The 27,946-nt window shown below is 44.2% G+C and overlaps 1 protein-coding gene across 3 annotated transcripts in view; it reads left to right on the top strand.

Moving 5' to 3' along the window:
* The first annotated feature begins 3,737 nt into the window (after positions 1-3,737).
* SRSF4 (serine and arginine rich splicing factor 4) overlaps positions 3,738-27,946 on the top strand; it is a 39,387-nt gene continuing 15,178 nt past the window's right edge. The window contains exons 1-2 of one of the 3 annotated variants that reach the window (XM_032759557.2): positions 3,738-3,752; positions 21,967-22,102. In XM_032759557.2, coding sequence (XP_032615448.1) covers positions 22,026-22,102 — 77 coding nt within the window. In that variant the 5' untranslated portion in view covers positions 3,738-3,752; positions 21,967-22,025. Of the gene's footprint in view, positions 3,753-8,408; positions 8,744-21,966; positions 22,103-27,946 lie in introns of those variants that run through there. The other 2 variants (XM_058443645.1, XM_032759556.2) reach the window with 2 other exon arrangements.

Below are 27,946 nucleotides of genomic sequence, written 5' to 3'. Positions count from 1 at the left end.
GAACCTAATCCTAAATAATACAAATTCAATGATTTAACTTAGACTGAAATCAAGTCAATCAGAAGCCGAAAAAGGGAATTGTGGCAGTTTATGATTCCCAGCTAAGGAATTTGGACTTTATTGTGTTGGCAGTAAGGAACAAAAGATTTCTGAGACAGAAGATTAGAACTGTGCTTTGAAAAAAAATCCCTCCAGCAGTAGCCTGGAGGACAGTTTGGAGGAGGGAAGCTCTAGAGAAAGAGAAAATCAGAGACTCCCAGGTTCCGAATTTCAGGTAGGTAAGCCCACCCCGCCCCCTTCCACTAAATGTCAAAGACCAACTAGGGGTTGCCGACATTTCAGAGGCCAACATTGGAAAGGAAACAGTGCCAAGAGAGAATCGGACTTAAGATGGATCCTCTCTTCTCTACTTTACAAGTGCAGGAGATTGTTTTTAATTTCAGATGGTCCGGGCACAGTGGCTCACGCCTGTAATCCCAGCACTTTGGGAGGCTGAGGCGGGCAGATCACTTGAGCCCAGGAGTTCGAGACCAGCCTGGGCAATATGAGGAGACCCCCCCCCCCCATCTCTACAAAAATACGAAAATTGCCCGGGCGTGGTGGCTCACATCTGTAACCCCGGCACTTTGGGAAACTGAGGCAGGCAGATCACCTGAGGTCAGTTCCAGACCACCCTGGCCAACATGGTGAAACCCCGTCTATACTAAAAATATAAAAATTAGCCAGATGCAGTGGCTCACACCTGTAATCCCAGCGCTTTGGGAGGCTGAGCAGGCGGATCACCTGAGGTCAGTTCGAGACCACCCTGGCCAACATGGTGAAACCCCATCCCTACTAAAAATGTAAAAATTAGCCAGGAGTGGTGGTGCACGCCAGTAATTCCAGTTTTTCGGGAGGCTGAGGCAGGAGAATTGCTTGAACTCGGAGGTAGAGGTTGCAGTGAGTCGAGGTCACACCATTGCACTCCAGCCTGGGCAACAAGAGTGAATCTCCGTCTCATACAAAAAAATTAACATAGGCTGGGCGTGGTGGCTCACGCCTGTAATCCCAGCACTCTGGGAGGCCGAGGCAGGCAGATCATGAGGTCAGGAGTTCAAGACCAGCCTGGCCAACATGGTGAAACCCCGTCTCTATTAAAAATGCAAAAATTAGCCGGTCCTGGTAGTGGGCGCCTCTAATCTCATCTACTCGGGAGGCTGAGGCAGGAGAATTGCTTGAACCCGGGAGGTGGAGGTTGTAGTGAGCCGAGATCACGCCATAGCACTCCATCCTGGGCAACAAGAGTGAAACTGTCTCAAAAAAAAAAAAAAAGACAAATAGGCATTACCTGCTAAAACAAAGCGTGAGTGCACCTGAAGCCCTGCAGCTTCATGACTCTGCCATCTCTCCCTGCCTCTTCCGGGACCATCCACCCAGTGACTACCTATAGTTGCTGCCATAATATTGGTAAATGGAGGCCAGGCGCAGTGGTTCATGCCTTTAATCCTAACACTTTGGGAGGCCAAGGCAGGCAGATAGCCTCAGGTCGGGAGTTCGAGACCAGCTTGAGCAACATGGAGAAATCCCATCTCTACTAAATTAATTTGTACTAAAAATACAAAATTAGCTGGGCGTGGTGGCACACGCCTGTAATCCCAGCTACTCAGGAGGCTGAGGCAGGAGAATCGCTTGAACCCGGGAGGTGGAGGTTGCAGTGAGCCAAGATCATGCCATTGCACTCCAGCCTGGGCAACAAGAACAAAACTCCATCCCCAGAAAAAAAAGAAAAAATATATATATATTGGTAAATGGAGGCCAGGTGTAGTGGTTCATGCCTGTAATCCCAACACTTTGGGAGGCCAAGGCAGGCGGATCACTTGAAGTCAGGAGTTTGAGACCAGCCTGGCTAAAATAGTTAAACCCCGTCTCTACTAAAAATACAAAAATTAGCTGGGCATGGTGGCAGGCACCTGTAATCCCAGCTCATTGGGTTGCTGAGGTAGGAGAATTGCTTGAACCCAGGAGGTGGAGGTTGCAGTGAGCCAAAATTGCACCACTGCATTCCAGCCTGGGCAACAGAGTGAGACTCCATTTAAAAAAAAAAAAGTAAACTCCAAATCCTTCCCATGATCCTTGAGGCCCCTCAAGATCTGGTCTCTCCAGGAGTTCGAGGCTAGCCTGGCCAACATGGTGAAACCCCATCTCTACTAAAAATACAAAAATTAGCCAGGCATGGTGGTGTGTGTGTTTTTTGTTTTTTGTTTTTTTTATTGTTTTTGTTTTTTTTGTTTGTTTTTGTTTTTTTTGAGACAGAGTCTTGCTCTGTTGCCCAGGCTGGAGTGCAGTGGCACAATCTCAGCTCACTGCAAGCTCCGCCTCCTGGGTTCACACCATTCTCCTGCTTCAACCTCCCAAGTAGCTGGGACTACAGGCGCCTACCACCATGCCTGGCTAATTTTTTTGTATTTTTAGTAGAGACGGTTTCACCATGTTAGCCAGGATGGTCTCTATCTCCTGACCTCGTGATCCACCCACCTGGGCCTCCCAAAGTGCTGGGATTACAGGCGTGAGCCACCGCGCCCGGCCTGTGGTGTGCGTCTTTAGTCCCAGCTACTTGGGAGGCTGAGGCAGGAGAATCGCTTGAACCCAGGAAGCAGAGATTGCAATGAGCCGAGATCGCACCACTGCACTCCAGCCTGGGCGACAGAGTGAGACTCTGTCTCAACAAAAAAAGAAAAAAAAATTGATAAATGTGTTCTTTCTTGGGAGATGAGATAATTACACCCACTTTCCTCAGGGGAAGACTGAGGCCGAGAAGAATAAAGCTGTTGCGGCCAGGCGTGGTGGCTCACGCCTGTAACCCAGCACTTTGGGAGGCCAAGGTGCGCAGATCACCTGAAGTCGGGAGTTCGAACCAGCCAACATAGTGAAACCCAGTCTCTACTAAAAATACAAAAAAAATTACCCAGGCATGGTGGCTCATGCCTGTAGTCCCAGCTACTCAGGAGGCTGAGGCACGAGAATCGCTTGAACCCAGAGGCGGAGGTTGCAGTGAGTCGAGATCTCACCACTGCACTCTAGCCTGGGCAACAGAGTGAGACTCGGTCTCAAAAAAGAAAAGAAAAAAGCTCTTGCGTCAACCTGTGTGTGCCAGACTGTACTTGTGCATGGAAACTCTCAGAACACCCACCAGCCCCACGCTTATTGTCAGGCACCATGCCCTGAGTAGAGCACTAGGCCAAGCCAGAGCAGCTGGAAATGGTGGAGAAGAGAAGGCTCAGTCCTGGTACAACATCTGCTTGCATCTGAAGGTAGGAACATTCCTGGGAAGACAGCAGGGCTAGCTGAAAGGTAAGTGGAAAGGAGACATTGGCACCTTATGAAAGAGAAAAAAGAGATTCTTACAACTTTCCTATGTCATTGAGATGTTAATGTCACCACTTTACAGAAGCAGCAGTCTCCCAGAGATGTGAAGTGAGTTGTTCCAGATCACACAGCATCGCTTCTCGGCCTTTTGGCTAAGATCAAGTGCAGATCACACAGCAGGATGCAGAGCTGGCACTAGAAGCCAGGTCCCCTGACCATATCTGGTCACTACAGCAGACAGTCCCAATTCTTTTGGCTCCACAGGTGGCCTTGGAGGTCCCACTCTTCTCAAGACTCCTTTTGTTCTTGACATGTCAACTGGAAGAGAGTTCAAATTTCCCTGAGTCTGTGTCTCATGGGGAGGCATGAGAAAAAGGCAGAATCAGGAGGCCACTGAAGTAGTTCAGGTAAGAGATTATTTATGTTATTCATTCAGTAAGTATTTTAAACACTCTTTATGTGAAAGGCACTGTTGTTAGGTGCTAGGGATAGAGCAGGAAATAGCATGGCCTGTGAGACCAGCAAGCTTACATTCCCGTGGTGGAGAAAGACCATGCACAAGTAAATAAATAAACAAGGTAATTACAGACTGTGTAGTAAGTGTTGTGAAATATGACAGACAGCACTTGAGATAAGGTGGACAAGGAAGGCCTGAGGCCTGATAAGAAGGAGCCAGCCGTATTCCAGGCAGAGCGAGTAGCGCATATCAAAGCCCTGACTGAACAGTCTGATGAGGCCTGAACTAGTTTAGGAAGTGGGAATGGAAAGAAGGGATGAATTTGTGAATATTTAGAAGGAATAATCAGAAGGACAGACTGAATGCAGTGGTTGAAGGTTGAACTTTGGCACCTCGCTGATGGTGGTGCCACTTGCATTGGGGAAGGAGAAGCAGGTCTTTAGGGACAAGCATTTCCCCTCTGGAGGGCTCTCATTCCCATCTGTACAATAGGTTAATATAACAACCAAGGTTAGTGCTAGGATTTTTGTTTTGGTGGTATTTTGTTGTTTTGTGTGTGTGCGTGTGATGGGGTCTCACTCTGACATCCAGGCTTGAGGACAGTGGCGTGATCACAGATCACTGCAGCCTCAACCTCCCTGGGCTCAGGAGATCCCCCTCATCTCAGCCTCCCAAGTAGCTGGAACTACAGGCATGCACCACCATGCCTGGCTAATTTTTTTTGTTGTTTTTTCTGCAGAGACGGTTTTTCGCCATGTTGCCCAGGCCAGATTGCTAGTTCTTAAGAATGTTATGTTCCTCACACCTTACTGAATTCCAAATGAATTAAAGATTATGGCCGGGCAAGGTGGCTCACACCTGTAATCCCAGCCCTTTGGGAGGCCCAGGCGGGCGAATCACCTGGGGTTGGAAGTTCAAGACCAGCCTGACCAACGTGGAGAAACCCCGTCTCTACTAAAAATACAAAATTAGCTGGGCGTGGTGGCACATGCCTGTAATCCCAGCTACTCAGGAGGCTGAGGCAGGAGAATCACTTGAAACCGCGAGGCGGAGGTTGTGGTGAGCGGGGGTCGTGCCTTTGCACTCCAGCCTGGGCAACAAGAGTTAAACTCTGTCTCAAAAATATATATATATAAATTAGCTTGGCGTGGTGGCACGGACCTGTAGTCCCAGCTACTCAGGAGGCTGAGGCAGGAGAACCGTGTGAACCCAGGAGGCACAGGTTGCAGTGAGCCAAGATCATGCCACTGCATTCCAGCCTGGGTGACAGAGCAAAACTCTGTCTCAAAAAATAAAATTGAATTAAATTTAAAAAATAATAAGTAGGAGGTCGAGTGCAGTGGCTTATGCCTGTAATCTCAACACTGGGAGGTCCAGAAGGGAGGATTGCCTGAGCCCAGTTGTTTGTTTGTTTCTTTTTTGAGACAAAGTTTTGCTCTTGTTGCCCAGGCTGGAGTGCAATGACACGATCTTGGCTCACGGCAGCCTCTGCCTCCTGGGTTCAAGCTATGCTCCTGCCTCACCCTCCCGAGTAGCTGGGATTATAGGCGCCTGCCACCGTGTCTGGCTAATTTTTTGTATTTTTAATAGAGACAGAGTTTCACTATGTTGGCCAGGCTGGCCTCGAACTCCTGGCCTCAGGTGATCCACCCACCTCAGCCTCCCAAAGTGCTGGGATTACAGGTGTGAGCCACTGTGCCTGGCCTGAGCCCAGTAGTTTAAGACCAGGCAGGGAAAGAAAGAGACTCCATCTCTAAAAAAGTAGAATAGGCTGGGCACTGTGGCCTGTTTTTGAGATGGAGTTTTGCTCTTGTCACCCAGGCTGGAGTGCGATGGCACGATCTCGGCTCACTGCAACCTCTGCCACCTGGGTTCAAGCAATTCTCCTGCCTCAGCCTCTTGAATAGCTGGACTACAGGCCCACACAATCACACCTGGCTAATTTTTTGTATTTTTAGTAGAGATGGGGTTTCCCCATGTTGACCAGGCTGGTCTTGAACTCCTAACCTCAGATGATCCTCCTGCCTTGACCTCCCAAAGCACTGGGATTACAGGCGTGAGCCACTGCACCCAGCCACAAATTATTACTTTCAAAATAGATTTCTTGCCGGGCGCAGTGGCTCACGCCACCTCACCTGAGGTCAGGAGTTCGAGACCAGCCTGGCCAACATGGTGAAACCCAGTCTCTACTAAAGATACAAAAAAATTAGCCAGGCGTGGTGGCACATGCCTGTAATCCCAGCTACTTGGGAGGCTGAGACAGGAGACTTGCTTGAACCCGGAGGCAGAGACTGCAGTGAGCCAAGATAGTGCCACTACACTCCATCCTGGGCAACAGAGCGAGACTCCATCTCAAAAAAAAAAAAAAAAAAAATCCCAGGTACAGTGGCTCACGCCTGTAGTCCCAGCAGTCTGGGAGGCTGAGGCAAACAGATCATGAGGTCAGGAGATCAAGACCAGCCTGGCCAACATAGTGAAACCCCTTCTCTACTAAAAATACAAAAAAATTAGCCGGGCATGGTGGCAGGTGCCTGTAATCCCAGCTACTCTGGAGGCTGAGGAAGGAGAACGCTTGAACCCAGAAGGCGTAGGTTGCAGTGAGCCAAGATCGCGCCACTGCACTGCAGCCTGGGCGACAGTGCGAGACTCAGTCTAAAAAAAAAAAAAAAAAGTAGAATAAATAAAAATTTAAAAATAAAATCCAGAATCAAAGAAAAATAAAGGATGGATAAATTGATCCCATAAATATCTAATGTTTTTGCATGGCTAAAAAACACTCTTGGCAAAGTCAAAAGTCAACAAATGGAAAAAATATTTGCAACTCATTTGACAAAGAGCTGATTTTCCTAATATATAGTGAGCACTTATGAATAAGAGAAATGGGGAAAGGATATACACAGACACAAATAGGAAAATATATCTCAAACATATGAAGAGAGACTCATATCTCTGCAAAATATGGTATTTGCAAATTAAACCACTTGGAGATAACATTTTTCACCTCTCAGATTGGCAAAGATCAAAAAGTTTGATAACACGGTGTTGATGAGGATATGAGGAAACAGCCACTTAAGGGGAATTGAGCAATAACTTATCAAAACTCTGACCCAAATATCCTATTTCTAGGAATAGATGAGATATATATATATATATAGAAAGAGAGAGAGAGAGAGAGAGAAATGCAAAGTTACTGCAGCAGTGTAATAACAAAAGGTTGGAACTTATTTCAATGTCCTTCACTAGGGCACTGGCTAAATAAATTACTGTGTATAAAATGGTATGAGCCATAAAACTAGTCTTTTTATACTCTTATGGAATGATTTTCAAAATATATTTTGTGTAGAACCGTATGTATAGTATCCTACTATTTGTTTTATAAGGGTAAATTAACCTCCTAAAGGACATTTCAGAAACTGTTTGCCTCTGGGAAGAAAAACTAAGTGGCTGGTGGACAGCGAAGACTTTTCACTGTATATCATTTGAACCTTGAGTTATCCTTTCAAAATATTCAAAAAACAAAAACAAGCTAAGAAACAAAACCCTTTGTGGTTCTAGGTGCATGGAGTTAATGAGAAGGGAACCAATATTTATTGAGCTCTTACCATGTTTCAGACACTGTTCCAAGTACGTTCACATACACTACCCCATTTAGTGACGCTGTGTAATCCTTGAGATGGGTATACATTATCCTAATTTTACAGGTTAGAAAACAGATTGGATAGGCCAGGCGCAGTGGCTCACGCCTGTAATCCCAGCACTTTGGGAGGCCAAGGCAGGCGGATCACCTGAGGCCAGGAGTTCGAGACCAGCCTGGCCAATATGGTGAAACCTCTTCTCTACTAAAAATACAAAAATTAGCCGGGCATGGGGACGGGCGCCTGTGGTCCCAGCTACTCTGGAGGCTGAGGCAGGAGAATCGCTTGAACCCGGGAGGCGGAGGTTGCAGTGAGCTGAGGTCACGCCACTGTACTCCAGCCTGGGCGACAGAGCGAAACTCTCAAAAAAAAAAAAAAAAAATAGGTTGGATTGTGGTCAAGTAATTTACTCGGCGTCATGCCTAGTCTAGCTCCAAAGCTCCAGCCTTCTCCGCTTCTCACACTGCTTCTATTTAAGCAGTGTCCTCTCTTAAAAATAATACTGGTCTCATTTATTGGGCACTTGATATGACATAACTACTAAGTGCTTTATGTACGTATTCTCATATAATTCTCAAGACAACTCTGGAAGGTAGGAACTACTCTCCCCCTTTTACAGAAGAGATAAAGGAGGGTCCGAGACATCGCGCGTAACAAGCCCAAGGTCACGGGCACACAATCGTTTGGAAGCTAGGTTTGATTCCAAAGCTCCAGCTCCAAAATCCAAACCACACCCGGTTCAAAGGACAAAAGCAGGAACGCTCGCTCGCTGGGCTCTGGGAGGTGCGGACACTTCCGGGGGAGGGGCGGACACTTCCGGGGGAGGGGCAAAGCCAGCTGGCTGCGGAAGGCGGTGCAGGAACCCCTTTGGCGAGCTTGCGCGAGGACGTGCCGCAGCGCCGCCTGTCGATCACCTTGCCCCGCCCTACGTCGGCGCGCCCCCGGGCAAGCTCCTCCCCCAGTCCTGGCCGAGCGGGAAGCGAACGCGCGTTCTCTCCGGTTACCCTCCGCCTAGGGGAAGGGCGGGGGAAGTGGAAGCGCGCGCTCGCGAGCTGCGTGCTCGCGTACGTCGCCGGGGTTCGGCTGCGTCCGTCCCGCCGCCCGCCCGTTGCCGCCGTCGCTGCCGCCGTGCTCTCGCTTTGCCCGCCGCCGCCTGAGGGGGGCTGGGGCCGGGGCCAGCCATCACTGCCGTTGCCGGGATGCCGCGGGTGTACATCGGCCGTCTGAGCTATCAGGCCCGAGAGCGCGATGTGGAGCGCTTCTTTAAGGGCTACGGGAAGATCCTGGAGGTGGATCTGAAGAACGGGTGAGGAGGGCGAAAGAGGGTCCGGCTGGGCGGGGACAGACCCCAGCGGTGGTGGGGAGGCTGCGGGGACGGGAGAGGGACGCCTGGTCCGCGCGGAGCGGCTACCGGCCTGGCCAGGCTCCGCCATAGTGGCGGCGCTTCGGGCGCGCGGGTAGGCCCCGGTTCCCACTGCGCCTGCGCGGGTGGGGGTGGTGGAGGCATAATGGGAGCTGTGCTGAGGCCCTGAGTGGGACGGGGAGAAGGAAAGCCCGAGTGGGGCTGGTGCTCCGGGCAGGGGGGCACGGCTCCAGGGCGCCCGGGAGACCTGGGTTTTCCCTTCCTAGGCCCGGAACTGGGGCCTGATTCCTGTCGGGTAGAGACCAACCTTTCCCGCTCTGAGGACTACTGGAAATAAACAGGATTTCCTGCTCCCTTTCACCTCTTGCCCAGTCTCATGGATCAGACGGTCACAGCGCGTCTTTCCCGAGGACTGGAGCCTTGGAGGGAGGCCCTTTTTAGCCATGTGCCACGCTCTTTTGGGCGGGAGACTCCAGTTTGAGTAGTCTAGTGACAGTTTCGAAAGTATCGTCTTGCCGTGCTGAAAGCCTTCACCGTTCCCTCTGCAAGAGTAAATTAAAGTCTGAACTCCTTATCTTTAAGACTCCGTACAGAGTTTGCACGCTGTAGTTTCTATTCTCCAACTTACCGAAAAATGGCTCTGCCGTTGTAGAATTTGTTAGAATAGTGGCCACCCTAGCTAGTATCTGCGTCTGGTTAACGCAGACGGAGACGAAATTGTTAACTTACTGCCTCCCCCAGAGTATGATCTATTACTTGTATTCTTAATCTACTTCGGCAAAAATAGGGCCAGCATGAGCTACAGGTTTCCGGGAAAACTGTTGAGGAATCAGGCCTGGAGAAAATACTCAACGGGGAAAACTGAGAACCAGGAGATGTTAGGTAGGGCTTGGAAGGCATGGATATAAAATTAAAAGGACTGGGGTGACATTTTAGGGCACTAAACCTTGGGTGTTAGAGAACTCTTGGCTAAAAAAAAAAAAAAAAACCTCTACTTTGCAACGGGTGTAATATAGCTACCATTTACTCCCCAGGGTTATACTAGCAACTGACACCTGAAACATTTTGAAAGTTACCTAAGTATGTTTCTCGTTTGAGACAAATTGGTAGCTACCGTATTCTCAAATGATTATCTGGGTTTAAAAAGCCATTTCAAATTAATCGTTAGGAAGAATCGTTTTCTTTCTGAGGATGTCTTTAGTAAAGTACTGATTTCTTTTACAGTAAAAGGTTTAGAAAATTACTTTTTCTACAGTAAAACGTTCAGTTCTTAAGGATATATTGAAGTGGCGGGTAGACGTTATTGTATACATATCATATATGTGAAAGTTAAAACTCCAGTTTTTTTCAGAGCCCAGCTAAACTGACAGAATAACTAACTTTGGTGGGCAAAGTGTGGATTTTGAAGCCAGCCAGGCCTAAGTCAAATCCTGGTTCCACCACTTACTACGTATGGGCAAGTTACTTCTCTGAACCTCGTTGCTCATTCATGTGGAAAAGGAAGATTAGAGATAATAAATATAAAGTATTTGGCTTAGGCAGTAAGTGGCAGCTATAATCAGAGGGATGAGGGAACATCTTTGCTTGTTGGTGTTTGATAAGATAAAGCATGTTTGGTGAGGTCTATTTTCTAAGGTTACTCAGGTGATAGTGTGCAGGAAATGACAAGACTGTTAATGGGAAACTGATTCATCAACCAAATATATTGATGACCCATCAACAAAATGTCCACCACCATGCTAAATGAATTGGGGGAGGGGGCAGAAAACAGTTCTGCTCTTGAATAAATTAAGCATTATGACATGTGCACTTTGAATTAAGAAATGTTTGCTTTCGCTCTAAACTGTAACTAGTAAAACTTGGAATGATTTGCTTGAAAAGATGTGTTGAAATGGGCTTTGAAGAATAGATTAGAGCTTGAAGTGAAGAAATTTAGGTTTCTGGGAATAGTATATGTCGTAGTTGGGGCTCAGGCATGGTGACTTGTGCCTGTAATCCCAGCTGAAGTGTGAGGATTACTTCAGGCCAGGAGTTTGAGACCAGCCTGACCCCATCTCTACGAAAAAAAATTTTTAATTTTTTAAATTTGGTGGTGGTGGCACTCGCTTATAGTCCTAGCTACTTCAGAGGATGAGGCAGGAGGATCACTTCAGCTTAGGATTTCAAGGCTACAATGAGCTATGATTGTGACACTGCACTCCAGTCTGGGTAACAGCAAGACCCCCATCTCTAATAAAATAAGTACAATGATGACTTTTTTTGCTTTTTGATGAATAGGGAAAAATATTTTTTTAATGTCATAATGTTGAAGACATGGTCCACTAAGAAGCAATTATGAAAAATAATAAACAATCTAGCATGGATTGAGCCTTATGAAGAATCTAGAAATTTAACAACATAAACCAGAAACAACGACTATTAAGATTTTACACTAAAGGTGTGAAGAAGAGTGAGAACCAAAGACGATGAGAATAAGAAAGAAGCCTTTCAGGATCTAAATACCTGGTGTTTTAAGAATTTTTTTTTGAGACGGAGTCTCGCTCTGTCCCCCAGGCTGGAGTGCAGTGGCGCAATCTCGGCTCACTGCAAGCTCCGCCTCCCAGGTTCACGCCATTCTCCTGCCTCAGCCTCTCCGAGTAGCTGGGACTACAGGCGCCCGCCACCACACCCGGCTAATTTTTTGTATTTTTAGTAGAGACGGGGTTTCACCGTGGTCTCGATCTCCTGACCTCGTGATCTGCCCACCTCGGCCTCCCAAAGTGCTGGGATTACAAGCGTGAGCCACCACGCCCGGCCCGGAACTGTTCATTCTTACAGTTATGCTGCCAAACCATGATATGCGTGAAATGTCATTGAAAGTCAAGGTTGAAATGAAGTCATTTTAGAGTTTCAAAGACAGGTACGACGGTCACCAAACAGCACACAATATGACCACCTGGCATCATTGAGGAATCATTACAGAGGAAAACGACTTCTGGGAAGAAGACCAATGGTAAAGATGTATTTCAAGCAAAAATTGCCTGTATGGCAAAAACGCTGGGGAGTCTGAAAGGAAGGAGTGAGTACAAAAGAAAAAGCATAACTTAGCTGTAGATGTAAGCTTATAGTCCCCAAACAGAAGGGCAGTGGATCTCCATACTGAGAAGCATGTTTGAACATATCTAGATTGTGATTAGTAATTGAAACTCAGAGGCCGTGCGCGGTGGCCTGTAATCCCAGCACTTTGGAAGGCTGAGGCGGGCCGATCACGAGATCAGGAGATCGAGACCATCCTGGTTAACACGGTGAAACCCTGTCTCTACTTAAAAAAAATAAAAATTAGCCGGGTGTGGCGGCAGGCACCTGTAGTCCCAGCTACTTAGGAGGCTGAGGCAGGAGAATGGCGTGAACCTGGGAGGTGGAGCTTGCAGTGAGCCGAGATCGTGCCACTGCACTCCAACCTGGGCCACAGCGAGACTCTGTCTCAAAAAAAAATAATAATAATAATTGAAACTCAGAAACAGATTTTGGATGCTTTAGATAGGTCTTTGAAGAATTGCTGGAGTTCAGATTTGTAGAAGTGAGATTTATCAGTAGATATGTTAGGCTGAAGGGTTATAGGTTAAGTTTAAAATTAAACAAGGCATAAAATGCTTGTCTAGACTGGTCACAGTGGCTCATACCTGTAATCCCATCACCTTGGGAGGCCGAGGTAGGTGGATCACTTGAAGTCAGGGGTTTGAGACCAGCCTGGCCAACATGGTGAAACCCCATCTCTACTAAAAATACAAAGACTAGTTGGGTGTGGTGGTGGGCACCTGTAATCCCAGCTCCTCTAGAGGCTAAGGCAGGAGAATTGCTTGAACCTGGGAGGTGGAGGTTGTAGTGAGCAGAGATTGCATCGCTGCAGTCCAACCTGGGCAACAGAGCAAGACTCTGTCTCAAAAAAAAAAAAAGAGCTTGTATAATAGGAAGATGACCAAATAAAGAAACAAATGAGTTCTTCAGAGATTTAGTGTGCAGGACAGGATTCTATGGACCCTGAGAGGATTTGGAGAAGAGGTATGTAAGCAAGAGTTCATTGCCTGCCATTTTATTACACCAGGCAACCCTAATGTAGATTGCCACTGTTTTAGAGAACTTTTTGAAAGATGATTTGGGACCACAAATACAAAGAAGATCTCCCAGGATCATATAGACCATTCCAGTTCCCATTAAGGTCTCTTACATTTCTACCCGCCCCATAAACTTCAAGAGTCACTGCAAGGGCCTGGCGCGGTGGCTCACGCCTGTAATCCCAGCACTTTGGGAGCCCAAGGCAGGCAGATCACCCGAAGTCAGAAGTTCAAGACCAGCCTGACCAACATGGAGAAACCCCTGTCTCTACTAAAAATACAAAGTTAGCTGGGCATCGTGGCACATGCCTGTAATCCCGGCTACTCGGGAGGCTGAGGCAGGAGAATCGCTTGAACCTTGGAGGCATAGGTTGCGGTGAGCCAAGATCGTGCCATTGCACTCCAGCCTGGGCAACAAGAGCAAAACTTCGTCTCAAAAAAAAAAAAAGAAAAAGAAAAAAAGAGTCATTGTAGGGAAGGGAGGGGCAGGAATCCTAGATGCATGTCAAGGAAGCAACAATATTAGCAGCACTTGTTTATACCTTTTCAGCTCTGTAGTAACTTTTGCTGGCTTTGATTGTATTATATAGATTTTATTTTTTGTAATAAGCCACTTGATGTAAAGTGTGAAAGAATTTTGAGTACACTAGTTGCCCTTTTGTCACAAAATCTTGTGGTTTTAGTCAGATCTTTATATCTTAGCTTTTCCTTATGTTAGTTAATGAATAAAACTTACCACATATTAAGATTATTTTGCCTGTCTAGTAGCTAGAAGGATAAACCCCCAGATCATTGAAATTTATAGTTTTATTTTTTAAAGTCATGAATTAAAACTCAAGAGAGGCCGGGCGCGGTGGCTCACGCTTGTAATCCCAGCACTTTGGGAGGCCGAGGCGGGCGGATCACGAGGTCAGGAGATCGAGACCACGGTGAAACCCCGTCTCTACTAAAAATACAAAAAAATTAGCCAGGCGTGTTGGCGGGCGCCTGTAGTCCCAGCTACTCGGGAGGCTGAGGCAGGAGAATGGCGTGAACCCGGGAGGCGGAGCTTGCAGTGAGCCGAGATCGCGCCACTGCCTCTAGCCTGGGGGACAGCAAGACTCCATCTCAAAAATATAAATAAATAAATAAATAAATAAATAAATAAATAAATCTCTCAAGAGAAACTTGGATTTAAACTTCAGAACCTGTGTTTCATGTAACAGTGAAATCATGAATAGCCTGAATTTTCAGGGGGTGTTGTGGTCTGTTTAGTCATGCTATCTAATTATTACCAGAAAATTTTTGTTTTCGCCCTTGTTTAATGCACCATAATTCTTTTAATGTGGAGTTCAAGACTCTTCAAATGAGGCAGGTCATTGTTCTGTGTGTCACTGCTCACTGGAGGGCATTATTAAGCCGTAGATACTGAGAAGAATTTCTTCCAACCCCAGCACCTACGCAGGGATTTTTCTCTTTTGACTCCTGAATTCTTGACAGTTTAGGAAGTATATAGTTAGTTTAATGTTCCAGGTTGCTGGTTTCTGATTAGATGAGCTGTTACAGTATTGTTTTTTTTCTATTTTTTTTTTTTTTTTTTTTTTTTAGGTTTTTAGTTTTTAATTCTCCCAAGGCTTCTCCCAAGGCTCTGTCATTCATCGTTACTGTGTTCTTAATAATGAGAGGGATTATCTTCACCCACCACCAAGTGGCAGAGAAGTGCTTTATCATTTTTATGATAATGCTGTAACTAATGAGTGACAAAAAAATGACAAAAAGTAAACACTTTGCCTTTAGGAACCCTACCACCTTTTTGTTTTTTGTTTTTTGAGATGGAGTCTTGCTCTGTTGCCCAGGCTGGAGTGCAGTGGCACAATCTCAGCTCACTGCAACCTCCGCCTCCTGGGTTCAAGCAATTCTCCTGCCTCAGCCTCCCAAGTAGCTGGGACTACAGGCGCGTGCCACCACGCCCAGCTAATTTTTTGTATTTTTAGTAGAGACGGTTTCACCGTGTTAGCCAGGATGGTCTCGATCTCCTGACCTCATGATCCACCTGCCTCGGCCTCCCAAAGTGCTGGGATTACAGGTGTGAGCCACCATGCCCAGCCACCTTTTTGTTTTTAAGCCCTTCTGCCAGCCTCAGAAATAGCATCCCATTTGCACCGGCATGTACAAAGCATTGGAGTCTATGTTAAGAAAAAGAAGACATTTGGTTCTGGATTAATTTTAGGATTATCTAAGAAGAGGTTAAAACAAGCTTTGTTTAAAAGTGTGTTTGAACAACTCTCTTTATGTGTAGTTAAAATTAAAGACCCACTCTTAATTTTCAAAGTAGCACATATTTATGATTGGAAATTTTTTTTTTCTTTTAAGATGGAGGAGTCTGTCTCTGTCTGTCGCCCAGGCTGGAGTGCAGTGGCACGATCGTGGCTCACCTCCCAGGTACAAGCGATTCTGCTGCCTCAGCCTCCCAAGTAGCTGGGATTACAGGTGTGCGCCACCAGCCCCGGCTAATTTTTGTAGTTTTCGTAAAAATGGGGTTTCACCATGTTGGCCAGGCTGGTTTTGAACTCCTGACCTCAAGTGATCTGCCTCACAAAGTGCTGGGATTACAGGCATGAGCCACCGCACCGGGCCTATTTTAATTTTTTTATATGGAGAAGGACCAAAAAAAAATCCAAAGATGAAACTCTTTGCATTTCGGGTTTTTTCGTTTTGCTTTTTTTCCACATACAGGTATTGGCATGTGCATACACACACTCTGTCTCTCTTTTCTTTTTTTTTAATTAAAAACCCACCAGCCGGTTGCGGTGGCTCACGCCTGTAATCCCAACACTTTGGGAGGCCAAGGCGGGCAGATCACGAGGTCAAGAGATCGAGACCATCCTGGCCAACGTGGTGAAACCCTGTCTCTACTAAAAATACAAAAATTAGCTGTGCGTGGTGGCGCGTGCTTGTAGTCCCAGCTACTCAGGAGGCTGAGGCAGGAGAATAGCTTGAACCCAGGAAGTGGAGGTTGCCATGAGCCGAGATCGGGCCACTGCACTCCAGCCTGGTGATGGAGCGAGATTCCATCAAAAAAAAAAAAAAAAACAAAAAAACAAACCTATCTCCTGCACAGTCTCTCCCTTTTCTTATGCCTCTCCCGACTCCTTTTTTTTCAAACTTGGAATCATACTATAAGTTATTTTATAATTTGCTTGTTTCACCCTAACAGCCTGATTCTTTTCCTTTGTCATTAAGTATTCTCCTACAACCTGGTTTCTAATGGCTACATAGCACTCCTACATACATATGTTATTTAATGGACATAATTAGAACCATGTTGCAAGGCATTTAGGTTATCTTTATTTTCGTACTATTTTATGCATGTATAATACTGTTGAATATCCTTTATATGAAGTATACACTTCTTTTTGCCTTAGGGCAGATTCCTGCAAGTAGACTTTGGGAGTCAAAGCATATACATGTTTTAATGCTTTTTAGCTATTCCATTACTTGGTAAATTAATATTTATGTTTCCACCTGCCGTGTTTAAGAGCTCCTATTTTTCTTTTTTTTGAGATGGAGTCTCCATCTGTCTCCCAGGCTGCAGTGCAGTGCAGTGGCATGATCTCGGCTCACTGCAACCTCTGCCTCCCGGGTTCAAGCAATTCTCCTGCCTCAGCCTCCCAAGTAGCTGGGATTACGGCGCCTGCCACCACACCCCGCTAATTTTTGTATTTTTAGTAGAAACGGGGTTTCACCTTGTTGGCCAGGCTGTTCTCGAACTCCTGACCTCAGGTGATCTGCCCACCTCATCCTCCCAAAGTGCTGGGATTACAGGTGTGAGCCACCACACCCGCCAAGAGTTCCTACTTTTCTGAACAGTGCCCTTTATTATAATTTTTTAAACTAATTTTTTCTAATTAAAATGTTTAGAATTATATATGAGGAAATCATCTGGCAGCCTTTAAGGCTTGTCTGTTTAACCTATCAAGCATAACAAATTCAAGAACTTTTTGGACCAGGTGCGGTGGTTCACACCTGTAATCCCAGCACTTTTGGGAAGCTGAGGTGGGCGGATCACTTGAGGTCAGGAGTTTGAGACCAGCCTGGCCAGCATGGCAAAACCCCATCTGTACTAAAAAGACAAAAATTAGCTGGGTGTGGTAGCACTTGCTGTAATCCCAGCCAGTTAGGAGGCTGAGGCAGGAGAATGGCTAGAACCCGGGAGCCGAGATTGCACCATTGCACTCCAGCCTGGGCAACAGAGTGAGACTCCATCTCAAAAAAAAAAAAAAAGAACTAAAAAAAAAAACTTTTTGGGCCAGGCGTGGTTGCTCACACCTGTAATCCCAGCACTTTGGGAGGCGGAGGTGCGCAGATCACGAGGTCAGGAGATCGAGACCATCCTGGCTAACATGGTGAAACCCTATCTCTAATTTAAAAAATACAAAAAAATTAGCCAGGCCTGGTGGCCGGCGCCTTTAGTCCCAGCTACTCGGGAGGTTGAAGCAGGAGAATGGCGTGAACCCGGGAGGCTGAGCTTGCAGTGAGCGGAGATCGCGCCACTGCATTCCAGCCCGGACGACAGAGCGGGACTTCGTCTCAAAAAAAAAAAAAAAAGCTTTTTTGACTCATTAGAGAATAAATGTAGGTTAACTGTAGATCATTTAGATATTATGAAAGCATAAAGTGAAAAGTATTATTAAGAATCCTTTTAAGATGGGTGAGGTTTTACATGCAATTTTGTGTCACACTTTTTTTACTTAATTTATCTCATATATTTTCTATTACATTAAAATCTTCCTTATTAATGGCTTCATAAAATCCATTGTATGGCCATATTATGATTTACCCAACCATTCCTCTTATATTGTCTACCTTTTCTTTGGTCTCCTAATTCTTGCTGTTACAAGTAACCCTGTGATGGGTATTATGTGCATAAAACTTTGTTTGCATTTTTATTATCCCTTAGTACATATGGATTCCATGAAATAAAATTCATGTGTCACAGCAGGAGTGAACATATTCAAGTATCTCAGTGCATATAACCAAATAACTTTCCAGAAAAGCTGCACCGGTTACATTTAACACTCACAGTGTATGAGCATGCCCGTGTGATGGCCACCTCAACAGCATGGAGTACCCCTGTTGTGTTTGCTGGCCAGGCGTGGTGGCTCAGGTCTGTAATTCCAGCACTTTAGGAGGCCAAGGCAGGCGGATCACCTGAGGTCAGAAGTTCGAGACCAGCCTGACCAACATGATGAGACCCTGTCTCTACTGAATTTACAAAAATTAGCTGGGCATGGTGGTAGGCTCCTGCAATCCTAGCTACTCGGGAGGCTGAGGCAGGAGAACCGCTCGAACCCGGGAGGCGGAAGTTGCAATGTGACATCACACCATTCCACTCCAGCTTGGGTGACAGAGTGAGACTCTGTCTCAAAAATAAAAAATAAAAATGAAAAATGCTAATTTACAAAGTGAAAAATAGGAAGGTTTTCTTGAATGAATAATAAATAGAGATAGGACTATGAATTAAGTAGCATTCTATCATTGTTTTATTAGTAATATAACTATTACAAATGTGATCAAATTTTTTTTTATTAAAAGTCACTTTTTGAACTCAACTTACCCCCAAAAAAGTGTATTACTTTTTTCCCCCAAGACATGGGGACTTTAATTTTTTTCTGTCATTTTGAAAAATCAATGCCAAGAGATAATAGCATATTGAGATTTTTGACCAAATGTTACTAGAGTAAATTGCCCTGGTTCAAGACCTCCACTCCTTGGTTCTTGGTCCTTTCGGTTTGTGGTATGAATAAACATCATTTGTAATTATTTGACTAAGTCATTTAAAATCCCTGTTCTTTAGTTTAATATACCGTTTGCTCCTCCTTTCTCATTGAGGTATTGTATGAATTTAAGGGCCATGTGAAGTATTTGTCCCTTCTTAAAAGATAGGCACAGGATATAGACTGGGTAATAAAATGTGGTTTGGGTTTCTAGTATTTTTTTATGCTTCCAGGTACCCAGAACCGCAAATTGTACTTTGAGCTCCTCAGAAGAAAGGTGCTCCAGGCATCTGAGAGAATACCGTTGGGGTGATACTTACAAATTTGTAAGCCAACACTGAAATCTTAAAACTTTCGAAAATATTAATGTATTTGTATGACTTATTTTTCAATTGAGTATGTCAAAGCACTTCATACACAAGTGTTGTCCCTAGTTTGTACCGATGGGGAAACTGAGGCATGGGGTGATAAGGTGACTGGCCCAAGGTTACAAAATGAGTTATTGACAACTCCGGAAATAGAAGATTTTTGAAATTCACATATTAGATACATGTGGGCATTGGCATTCAAAGCTTCCCTCATGCTATTTCCTGTAGTCCTGTCCTTTGGGGACTTGCCTCCGAGAGTGAGAGGGTAGTTCAGGTTTCCTGGCTTGTTCAGCCTTTAGTCTCTGTAGAGGCTTCCAGCAAGCTGACAAGTTACCGCCAAAAGTGAGACAGATGGTATTTTTTGTGATGTCCTTAGTTGGAGACTGCTAGTGATTCTCCTCCTCAGGCTACTCTTTGAAAAGCTGTAAGGTGGTATCAGCTTTATCGTGGTTGGCTGAGGAAGGATTTGTACAAGTAAATGTTCTCTGCCCTATTGTCATTCCTAGGGCCATCTGGTCTTGTAGTATCCTGAAGGTGAGAGATTAGATTATGCTCTGAATTTGTATGCCCATGGTTTGAGGAAATGTTTTACTTGACTTTTCTGTGTGTTGAGATGAAAGTCTCTCAGGCTAAAGATTTCTGAACTGCACACAGTGCCTGAAGAAGCACTTGAAAGGCACTTTATTTCTCCCAGGTCCCCAACCATGGGTTTAGGTTTTTATGCCAGAAGAGGGACCTTCATGAACAAAGACCCCCAAGACCTAGAGAGAAGAGGAAGTCTGAAAGAGGGAGGTTTGAATTCAGCCTTCAGGAATAAAGAGGGCAGACAGAGCAGGAGGCTCAGGCAAGGGAGTCAGCAACCACAGACCAGAAGCATGGACTTGGAAAGGTTTTTGTGTAATTGAAATGAAGCTGTTGATTCATCCATTTTAAAAGAATTTGAAAAATTCATTAAAACACTTAATTAGTGGCATCCACTAATTAATAAAAGCATAGGGAGTGGCATCTTTAACCAAAAATGAAAATGAAGAAACAGACTCCAGCCCAGGGACCAGGGGCGATTATGAGGGACATGGTGCCTCATACAGCCAAGATGATCCAAGAGGCATCATCTTTATGAAGCTTTAACACCTGGCAGCCTGCTCATTGTGTTGTTTAAGAGGTAAGTATGAACTGGTTTTGTTTGTAGCTTTTGTGTGGAATCAGGTAGTGCTGTCTGCAGAGTGTAAACCTTTATTTCATTAAGTAGGAATAACAGATTCAGTAATTCTATATTAAATCCCAAGAGTTTTATTCTAAATTGGTAATGTGACTTTGATCTCTCTAGTTTTTTCAAATCGTTTTTAATTTGTGGTTGAGTCTTCATGAACTTTTAGTGTGTCATCAGGGAATAGTCGATTCCCCTTTTTTGAAACCTTTGAATTTCATTTACCCTTAGTGTTGAAAAGTGTCAGAAAATTGAAATGGACACAGATGATTGTATCTACCCTCCCTTTCAGGAAAGCTATGTTGACTTTAACATATCAAAAAAGAAAGTTCAGTTATGATTGCAGGGGGTAATGATAGTTTGATCCACAAACTGTTTGCAGTGTAAAAGTGAAATACCTTAGCTGACTTAGTTCATTTTTGAAAGTTTTGAATAGCTAAAACAAAGTTGGCAAATAGGCTCATAGAGCAGTTACAGAGTAAGACTAAATTCATATTTGATACAGATTCCTCTCTGCCTCCCATTCTGGAAGGATTTAGTTTTACTGTTTGGTGTTTAGGATAATGATTGTTCTATTTTTCTCACCCTACTATGTGAATATATATTCTGTTAGAGATGGGCTGTTATCTGCAATGTGGACTCAATACCATGGGCTTGAGTTTAGTTAGTTCATCATTAGAGATTTTTTTTCAACAGTTGGTTTACTTTATGAGAAAGGATCATAAGTTTAATTTTCCCACTGATGTATTTGTGTTCTCATTGCCAAGATATAAGTTTCTTAATGATTTGTTACCTTTTTCTATTTTCCTAGACTAGTATTAAAATTTTGATGGCGTATGGGTTTGGTTCCACTTGTAGAGAATAAATGTTCACAACTTACTGGTATTAGCACACGTCACATGCAGAAATGGTGTTTTCTTGCCACTTACTCTTTCTCATAAGATGCCTATATTCCTGTGGGCATTTGTCTTCCACACTACAGCACGTAATTTGATGAAACTGATTTTCCGTGCAAGAGCTTGTGTTTCTCCAACTCTGGGTTCATGGACCACTTCTTTTCATTGGTGTGTAGGAGGCGGTTAGAACGTGGTGGTGGAATGCAGGTTTTAGGTTAGCTGGGTGTGAAGAATCCCAGGTCTTGGAGTAGCCTTGGCAAGTTACTCAGCTCCTCTAAGTTAGTCTCTTGGTCTGTCAGATGACAGTAAACCTCAGAGTTGTGAAAATTAAATGGATATAATGTGTGTAAAGCACTTAGCATGATGCTTTATACATTGTAAAACTTTCAAAAATAGGAGTAGTTATTCTTACAAAGAAATGTGAAGAAGAGGCCTAGTGGGCTGCATGTTAATAATAGTTTTTAGTTAATGACAATTAAATCACATCTTAGATGTTTATCATCTGCATGGTACTTTTCTGGTTGCTGCTTTAACCTTTGTATAGTTGAAAGTCTGTAAACTTTCTAGTATTCTTTGATTTCTGGCCCATCTCCCTCCTACCATTCACGCTTATATTTTTTGGTTCGAGTCACCATTCCTTGCAAAACTAATTAAATACATTCCTAAATACGTAATGTTGCCAATATTCATTCACATCCACCACGTCTAGGTCCAAGTCTTCATCTTCTTTATGCTGGTCTAATTTTTGCTGAGCCCTAGAACCAAAGACAGACTCTGGGGGTTGATATGGGACCTCCAGAATGGGGATTGCACAGAATAATCTTATTTTTCCTCTATTCTTCTAGTCTGTTATGTTCTGAACCCACACATGTTTTCGGAAGGACCAGATGGCTGACACTGGCTAATGGGAACCAAAAGACGAGTGAAAGTAACCTGGTTGTCACATACCCCCAGCTTAGAGGTGCTTCACCCTGCCCCAAGGTCAATTTCTTTTTTCTCTAGAGACTTTACCCCATTATATCAAAAACCTTTACTACAGCCTGACTTTATCTGGTTAGAGTATCATTAAGTCAAGCAGCAGCATTTATTGAATGAAAAAAGATTGTACACAGGACTGGGAGAGAAGCATCTGCCTTTAAAATACAGTAAAAGGCCGGGCATGGTGGCTCATGCCTGTAATTCTAGCACTTTGGGAGGCCGAGGCAGGTGGATTGCCTGAGCTCAGGAGTTCGAGACCACCCTGGGCAACATGGTGAAACCCTGTCTCTCCTAAAAATATATATATATATATAAATTGCCGGGCATGGTGGTGCACACCTGTAGTCCCAGCCACTCTGAAGGCTGAGGTACAAGAATTGCTTGAGCCCAGAGTCAGAGGTTGCAGTGACTGGAGATCGCGCCGCTGCGCTGCAGCCTGGGCGACAGAGCAAGACTATGCTTAAAAAAAAAAAAAGGAAGTAGAACCTTGTGGTTTAGAGCTGGGGTTTTTAGAGTCATGGGTCTGGATTCAAATCTAGCTCCTTCACTCATGAGCTCCTTGAAAATGAGCAAGTTGCTTAGCCTCTCCAAACCTCGGTTTCTTATTGTAAAATGGGAAGAATAATAATACATTCTTCACATTTGATATACAGATGAATGAAATATTATGGATAAATTATTTTCTGTGCCAGGCACTGTGCTAAATAGCCAGCAAATATTAGCCTTTGTTGTTCTTAGTGGAGAGCTCATAATCAAAAGAGAAGGTAAGCACAAAGACAAAAACAAGACTTAAAAAGCTACAGAAACATGCCTGGGCGCAGGGGCTCACGCCTGTAATCCCGGCACTTTGGGAGGCTGAGGCGGCTGGATCACAAAGTCAGAAGAGACAAGCCCGACCAATATGGTGAAACCCCGTCTCCACTAAAAATATAAAAATTAGCTGGGCGTGGTGGTGTGTGCCTGTAATCCCAGCTATTCAAGAGGCTGAGGCAGGAGAACTGCTTGAACCTGGGAGGTGGAGGTTGCAGTGAGCCGAGATTGTGCCTTTGCACTCCAGCCTGGGCGACAGAGCAAGACTCCATCTCAAAAAAACAAAAACAAAAAACATAAAATTGAATAGAAATGCTAAAGCTAAAGAAAGTCCTAAAATAATTGGAATAGGCAAGTTGCTGAGGCTTCATGAAAGAGATAATTCTCAAGCATATGGAAGAAGAGTGATATAATTCAGCTTATGTAGTCAAGGTGTTCCAGGTTTAGAGAGTGACATAAAGATACTTAGGAGTCGTTATAGACTTCTAAACAAAAAAATGATTTAGCAGCTGACTTTTCCTGATACAATGCAAAAGACAAGTTGACTAAGTAAAAATAGCTCTAGCGTAGAATTATATAAATTAATCCAAATGGTAGAGACAGCCCTGAAGGCCCAGCAAATGAGAAAACTGCAGAACTTGGCAGTAAACCCAGTGGGTAACCAATAAGGTATAGTCAGAAGTGATTACAAAGGTGTTGGGAGCAAATTAGATGGTCAAGGGATCCGGAAGAGAGAAATCATGAGGTAGGTTTTCTTCTTTGAAGGTGGGGAAAGATCAAGTGCAGACTGAGCTGTGGCCAACGTTTGCAGACCAGGAATCCACACTAGCTCTAATCAGAGAGCCCTTGGTGTGCGGGAACTGCCAGTTTGCCGACGTGAAAAGAGTCCCAGACTGGGTAATGGTGAGCCCTGAAGTCGCACCCCAGCTCTGCCACTCAGTGAGCACGGGTAAGTCACCCACCTCCTCCAGGTGGCCTTGATGGCCCTCCCTCCTCTGAGACTAAAGAGAGGCCACGGTGCCCAGAGCAGCCTCCTTCCTGTCTCAAGAAAGGAAAGGATCTCAGGAGCCCATTTCGTGTGGTAGCAGCTTTTAGTTGTGGGTTGTAAACAACCCTCTGTTGGCAGGAAAGTCAAATTGCAACCATAATCACTGATCCTGAGCAGTAAATGTGACACTGGTTAATTCTGCTGTGAGGGCCTGAACGCTGGTTCCCTGGAATGTTGCAGACCTTTGGAATCGGGGCAGTTACACTGTTCTCATTCACAAGCTTTTCTGTGAGTTGGCCTCTTCTGAGCACTAGAGTTGGTTGCAGAAGTGTCTTTCTACAGTTTGCCAAGCACTTTATGCAGACAGCAAGAATTACTGTTTTTTAGTACTGTCCTATCAGTGTGTCCTGACTTTTTACCTCATAAGACCAAGTTGGCTGAAGTATGGGACATCACTGAGTGCTTTGAAAGAAAGCTGTTTGATTCCTGTTCACTGAATGCCATTTCTTTCAGGGTAGATTGAAGGGCTTTACCCTTAAAGTACAGTGCTACTGACTCTAGATTGAGGGTTCAAGCCACCCCGTGGGTTAACTTCAACAGATGAAAATTTTTCCTTGGCTACAGCAACATCCCTAATCCTGACCAGCCATGGAGAGGTTCGGTTCTTACCAGGAACATGAGTGAATGTGGGAATGGCTGACCACATTGTGAAAACAAAACTCACGTCCTGCTGATGGTTGGCTGAGGACTGTCGTGTCCACATACAAAGAAAAGCATGTGGCACAGTTTTAGGACAAAGGTGAGCAGAGATCCACCGTGGAAAGGGGCCTATTTTCTTATAGAGAGACCATCCAAGGCATGCCCCTCGGTAAGCAGTGTTGGTGGGTGACCACGGTCACACGCATGGAGGCTTGCTTTCCCCTGCTCCTCATACCCACTCCCTAGCAGTTTCTGGTATTGAGCACCCCCTTAGTCTTGCCTTGCCCAGTTAGCCATTGATCAGCCTGTTTCCAGAGCAAGTCATGGGCATCAGACTGCAGACAGGACTTAGTCTCCCTGTTCAGTGAAGATGTTTGGAAGACAGAAGTGACCCTAAGCTGTTCTGAAAAGAGTTGAGATAAATCCTATTCAGTAGAACATAACGGAGCAAGGGGCAGACTTGGTGGTGTTTGGGACCATTGGTATAGGCTATTAGGATCAGAGAAAGCATATTTAGCAAGGATACAAACTCAGATAATAATTCTTGCCTGAAGAAGTGTGGTTAACATTTCTAAAGTTGAAGTCTTAGAGTACCTTAGTTTTAAAAATATGTCATTCCAGTTCTACCTTTTCAGAATTATGACTGATAACCTGAGCAGGACATCAGCTGTTGAATGAGGAAGATGAGCACATTGGCAATGGGATAAGAATGGACTAAAGTTTAGAGCAGCCCATGTAATTCAGTGTGGCTTTTGTTTGTGGTATCCAGATACCTGTCTATACTTGGTAAGAATCATGGTGCCTGCCTTTTTTAGAGGGAAAATGACAGCAACTTCCCCTCATTCTTTTGACTAGATTTGTGAGGATAGAACGTGACCAGAGGAAAATAGTTTTGGTAAAGACAACACAGTGCTTGGGATCAGACGAATTTTGGATTTCAGGGTTTTTTTGGGGATTTGGGAATGTTTGTATTGTACTTAATGGTTGAGCATTCCTAAACTGAAAATCCAAAATGTTCTGATGAGCAAGTTTGAGCATCTTGTTGCTGCCCAGAAAGTTTCGGATTTTCGAGCATTTCAGATTTTGGATTTTCGGATTCAGAATACTCAACCTATTGCAGAGAAACATTGAAGAAAGGAGCTTCTTCTCTTACTTGAAGGGTGTTGTATATTGAATAGTGAGGTCATGCTTTTTATTCTTTCATATGCATAGGGGAGGAAGGTTGAAAGTGTATCGCAGGGCTCTTTGTGTTTCTGTCAATCCCTGCTATGGAGGGGTTTTTACATTTGTCTTTGATTCTTTCTCCTGAATTCCTGCATCCTATGAATTATTGAAAGATGTCCTTTGTTTTTAATAGAGCAGAAGAGGAAGGATTTCTGCTGTTAGAATTAGAGAAATTTATCTCTTGGGTTGTTTTGTGAGGCTTATTCACAAGTCACACCAGAGATGTATATACATATCATAGGTACACATGCATACATATAATAGTATGTATACATGCATGTGTGTATTTTATATTCCTTTTTACTCTGACAGGGGATTCAAAAGGAGATTGCTTTCTGAGAGAAGAGATCTGTTTCACGTTACTTGCTGCACATCACAAAGGGAGTGTTAAGCTCGGCTTCAAAAGGCTCCAGTGTTAGTTACCAGGCAGAGCTTTACTTTGTTGAAGGCGCTAATTAATTCAGGAACAGTTGAAAGTGTTTAAATAAACTAAAATTGGGACCTATACATAAAAGGTATTTTAGATGATAAAAATGTATCCCTTTCATCTGTTGGTGTCTGGTGGTACCATCCTAGTGGCAGGCATGTCAAATTTTAGAGTTTAAATTTTCCATTTTTGAAGCCCAGCACAGTGGCATGTGCCTGTAATCCCAGCTACTTGGGAGGCTGAAGCCGCAGGATACCTTGATCCCAGGAGTTCAAGTCCAGCCTGGATAACATTGAGACCCCATCTCCATTGTTAAACCAAAGGAGCACTAATTTTAACACTTAACTTGTCATGCTTTTGATGTTAGTCGAACCCTTGGAGATACGCAGTATACCTCCCTCATTTCATGAGTAAACTTAAGACCCAAAGAAATAAAATGATTTAAATTTACTGTTCAGAGTTTATAGCAGAACCAAGACTAGAACCCAGGCCAGTTCTTGCTGCTTCAGTCTTAATAGTTAGGGAGTTTCAGCCCTGGTATCAAACCACAGGTTTGAGTGCCAGCTCGGCGGGGTTTTTTTATGCAAGTTATGTAATACTCTGTGCCTCGATTTCTTCATTTGTAAGACAAATAATAGTACCTAGCTGAAGGGTGCTATGAATATAAACTACGATACCATTGCTTAATAAAGAGATTGTTTAGTCAGAGATAACATTTTATTTTTATTATCTAGTCTTCTGTCTTAATTTATTTCTATCTTATTCACTCTATTTATTGAATGAAATTAAGTCATTCTTCAAGTAAAGCAGACTTGGTAGAAACAACCACACTGATCGCTCTTTGCATTATTCTCAGAACAAGAGTCCCTATCAGATAACGGTTTGTTGTATGCGAAGATGTTTGTTTTAATCTTCCAAACCCACTCAGCATGTCAGTGGCAGAGAGAAGTGACAGTCAGGTGCCTGTTTTGATCCTTAAACTGAACTTTGATATGTTTCAAATAGATTTTTTTCACAGAATAGTAGCCAAAATTTTTCTGTAAAATAAATTTAATCTCAAGTCAGCTAATTTAATAAATGTTTTGGATACCCCCAAAACAGGCTCACCAAGTGACCCACTTGTTGGAACTTTTTAGAAGTAAGTACTGGGGAAGGCTTATAGGGATTTTTCTGTAACATTACCAATTGTCCCTGTAACTCAAGGAAGTTTTATTGGCAAGATATGCCTTGCTTCATTCTCAGCTTGCAAAGAAAGATTCATCTGTCATAACATTAATTTTTATTTTTAAATTAACCTGCCTCCACTGAACAGATTGTCACTGCTTTCTCTGAAAGGTCAAGATAAGTTCTGCATATGAGCCTTGGAACAGGGTGATCTTTGAGTCTGGGAGAATGTATTACCATGTAGATCTGACAGAAGCATCACTTCGCCATCAGCGGCCACTGGGCTATTTCAGTTGACCTGCAGAGCTTAGGATGTTGCATTCTGTGACCACCCCCTCTGCCCAGTAGTTGTAACCCTTAACTATTTTGAGGAAAACAGTTGGTATTTTCCTGTGGTTGGTTTAATCCTCAGGAATTGGTGATGTCCTTCTAAAATCACATTAGATCAGTCCTGGTCATTTGGTCATTGAACAGTGCTGAGCCAGAGTGTGACTTGAAGGGAGTGGAGGCCATTCCGTCACGCCCAGGCCGAATG

The sequence above is a fragment of the Hylobates moloch genome, unplaced genomic scaffold (assembly GCF_009828535.3).
Source record: "Hylobates moloch isolate HMO894 unplaced genomic scaffold, HMol_V3 SCAFFOLD_9, whole genome shotgun sequence".
Classification (NCBI taxonomy): Eukaryota; Metazoa; Chordata; class Mammalia; order Primates; family Hylobatidae; genus Hylobates; species Hylobates moloch.
The sequence above is the reverse complement of the archived record's forward strand: the minus strand, read 5'-3'. Positions and strand labels throughout refer to the sequence as shown.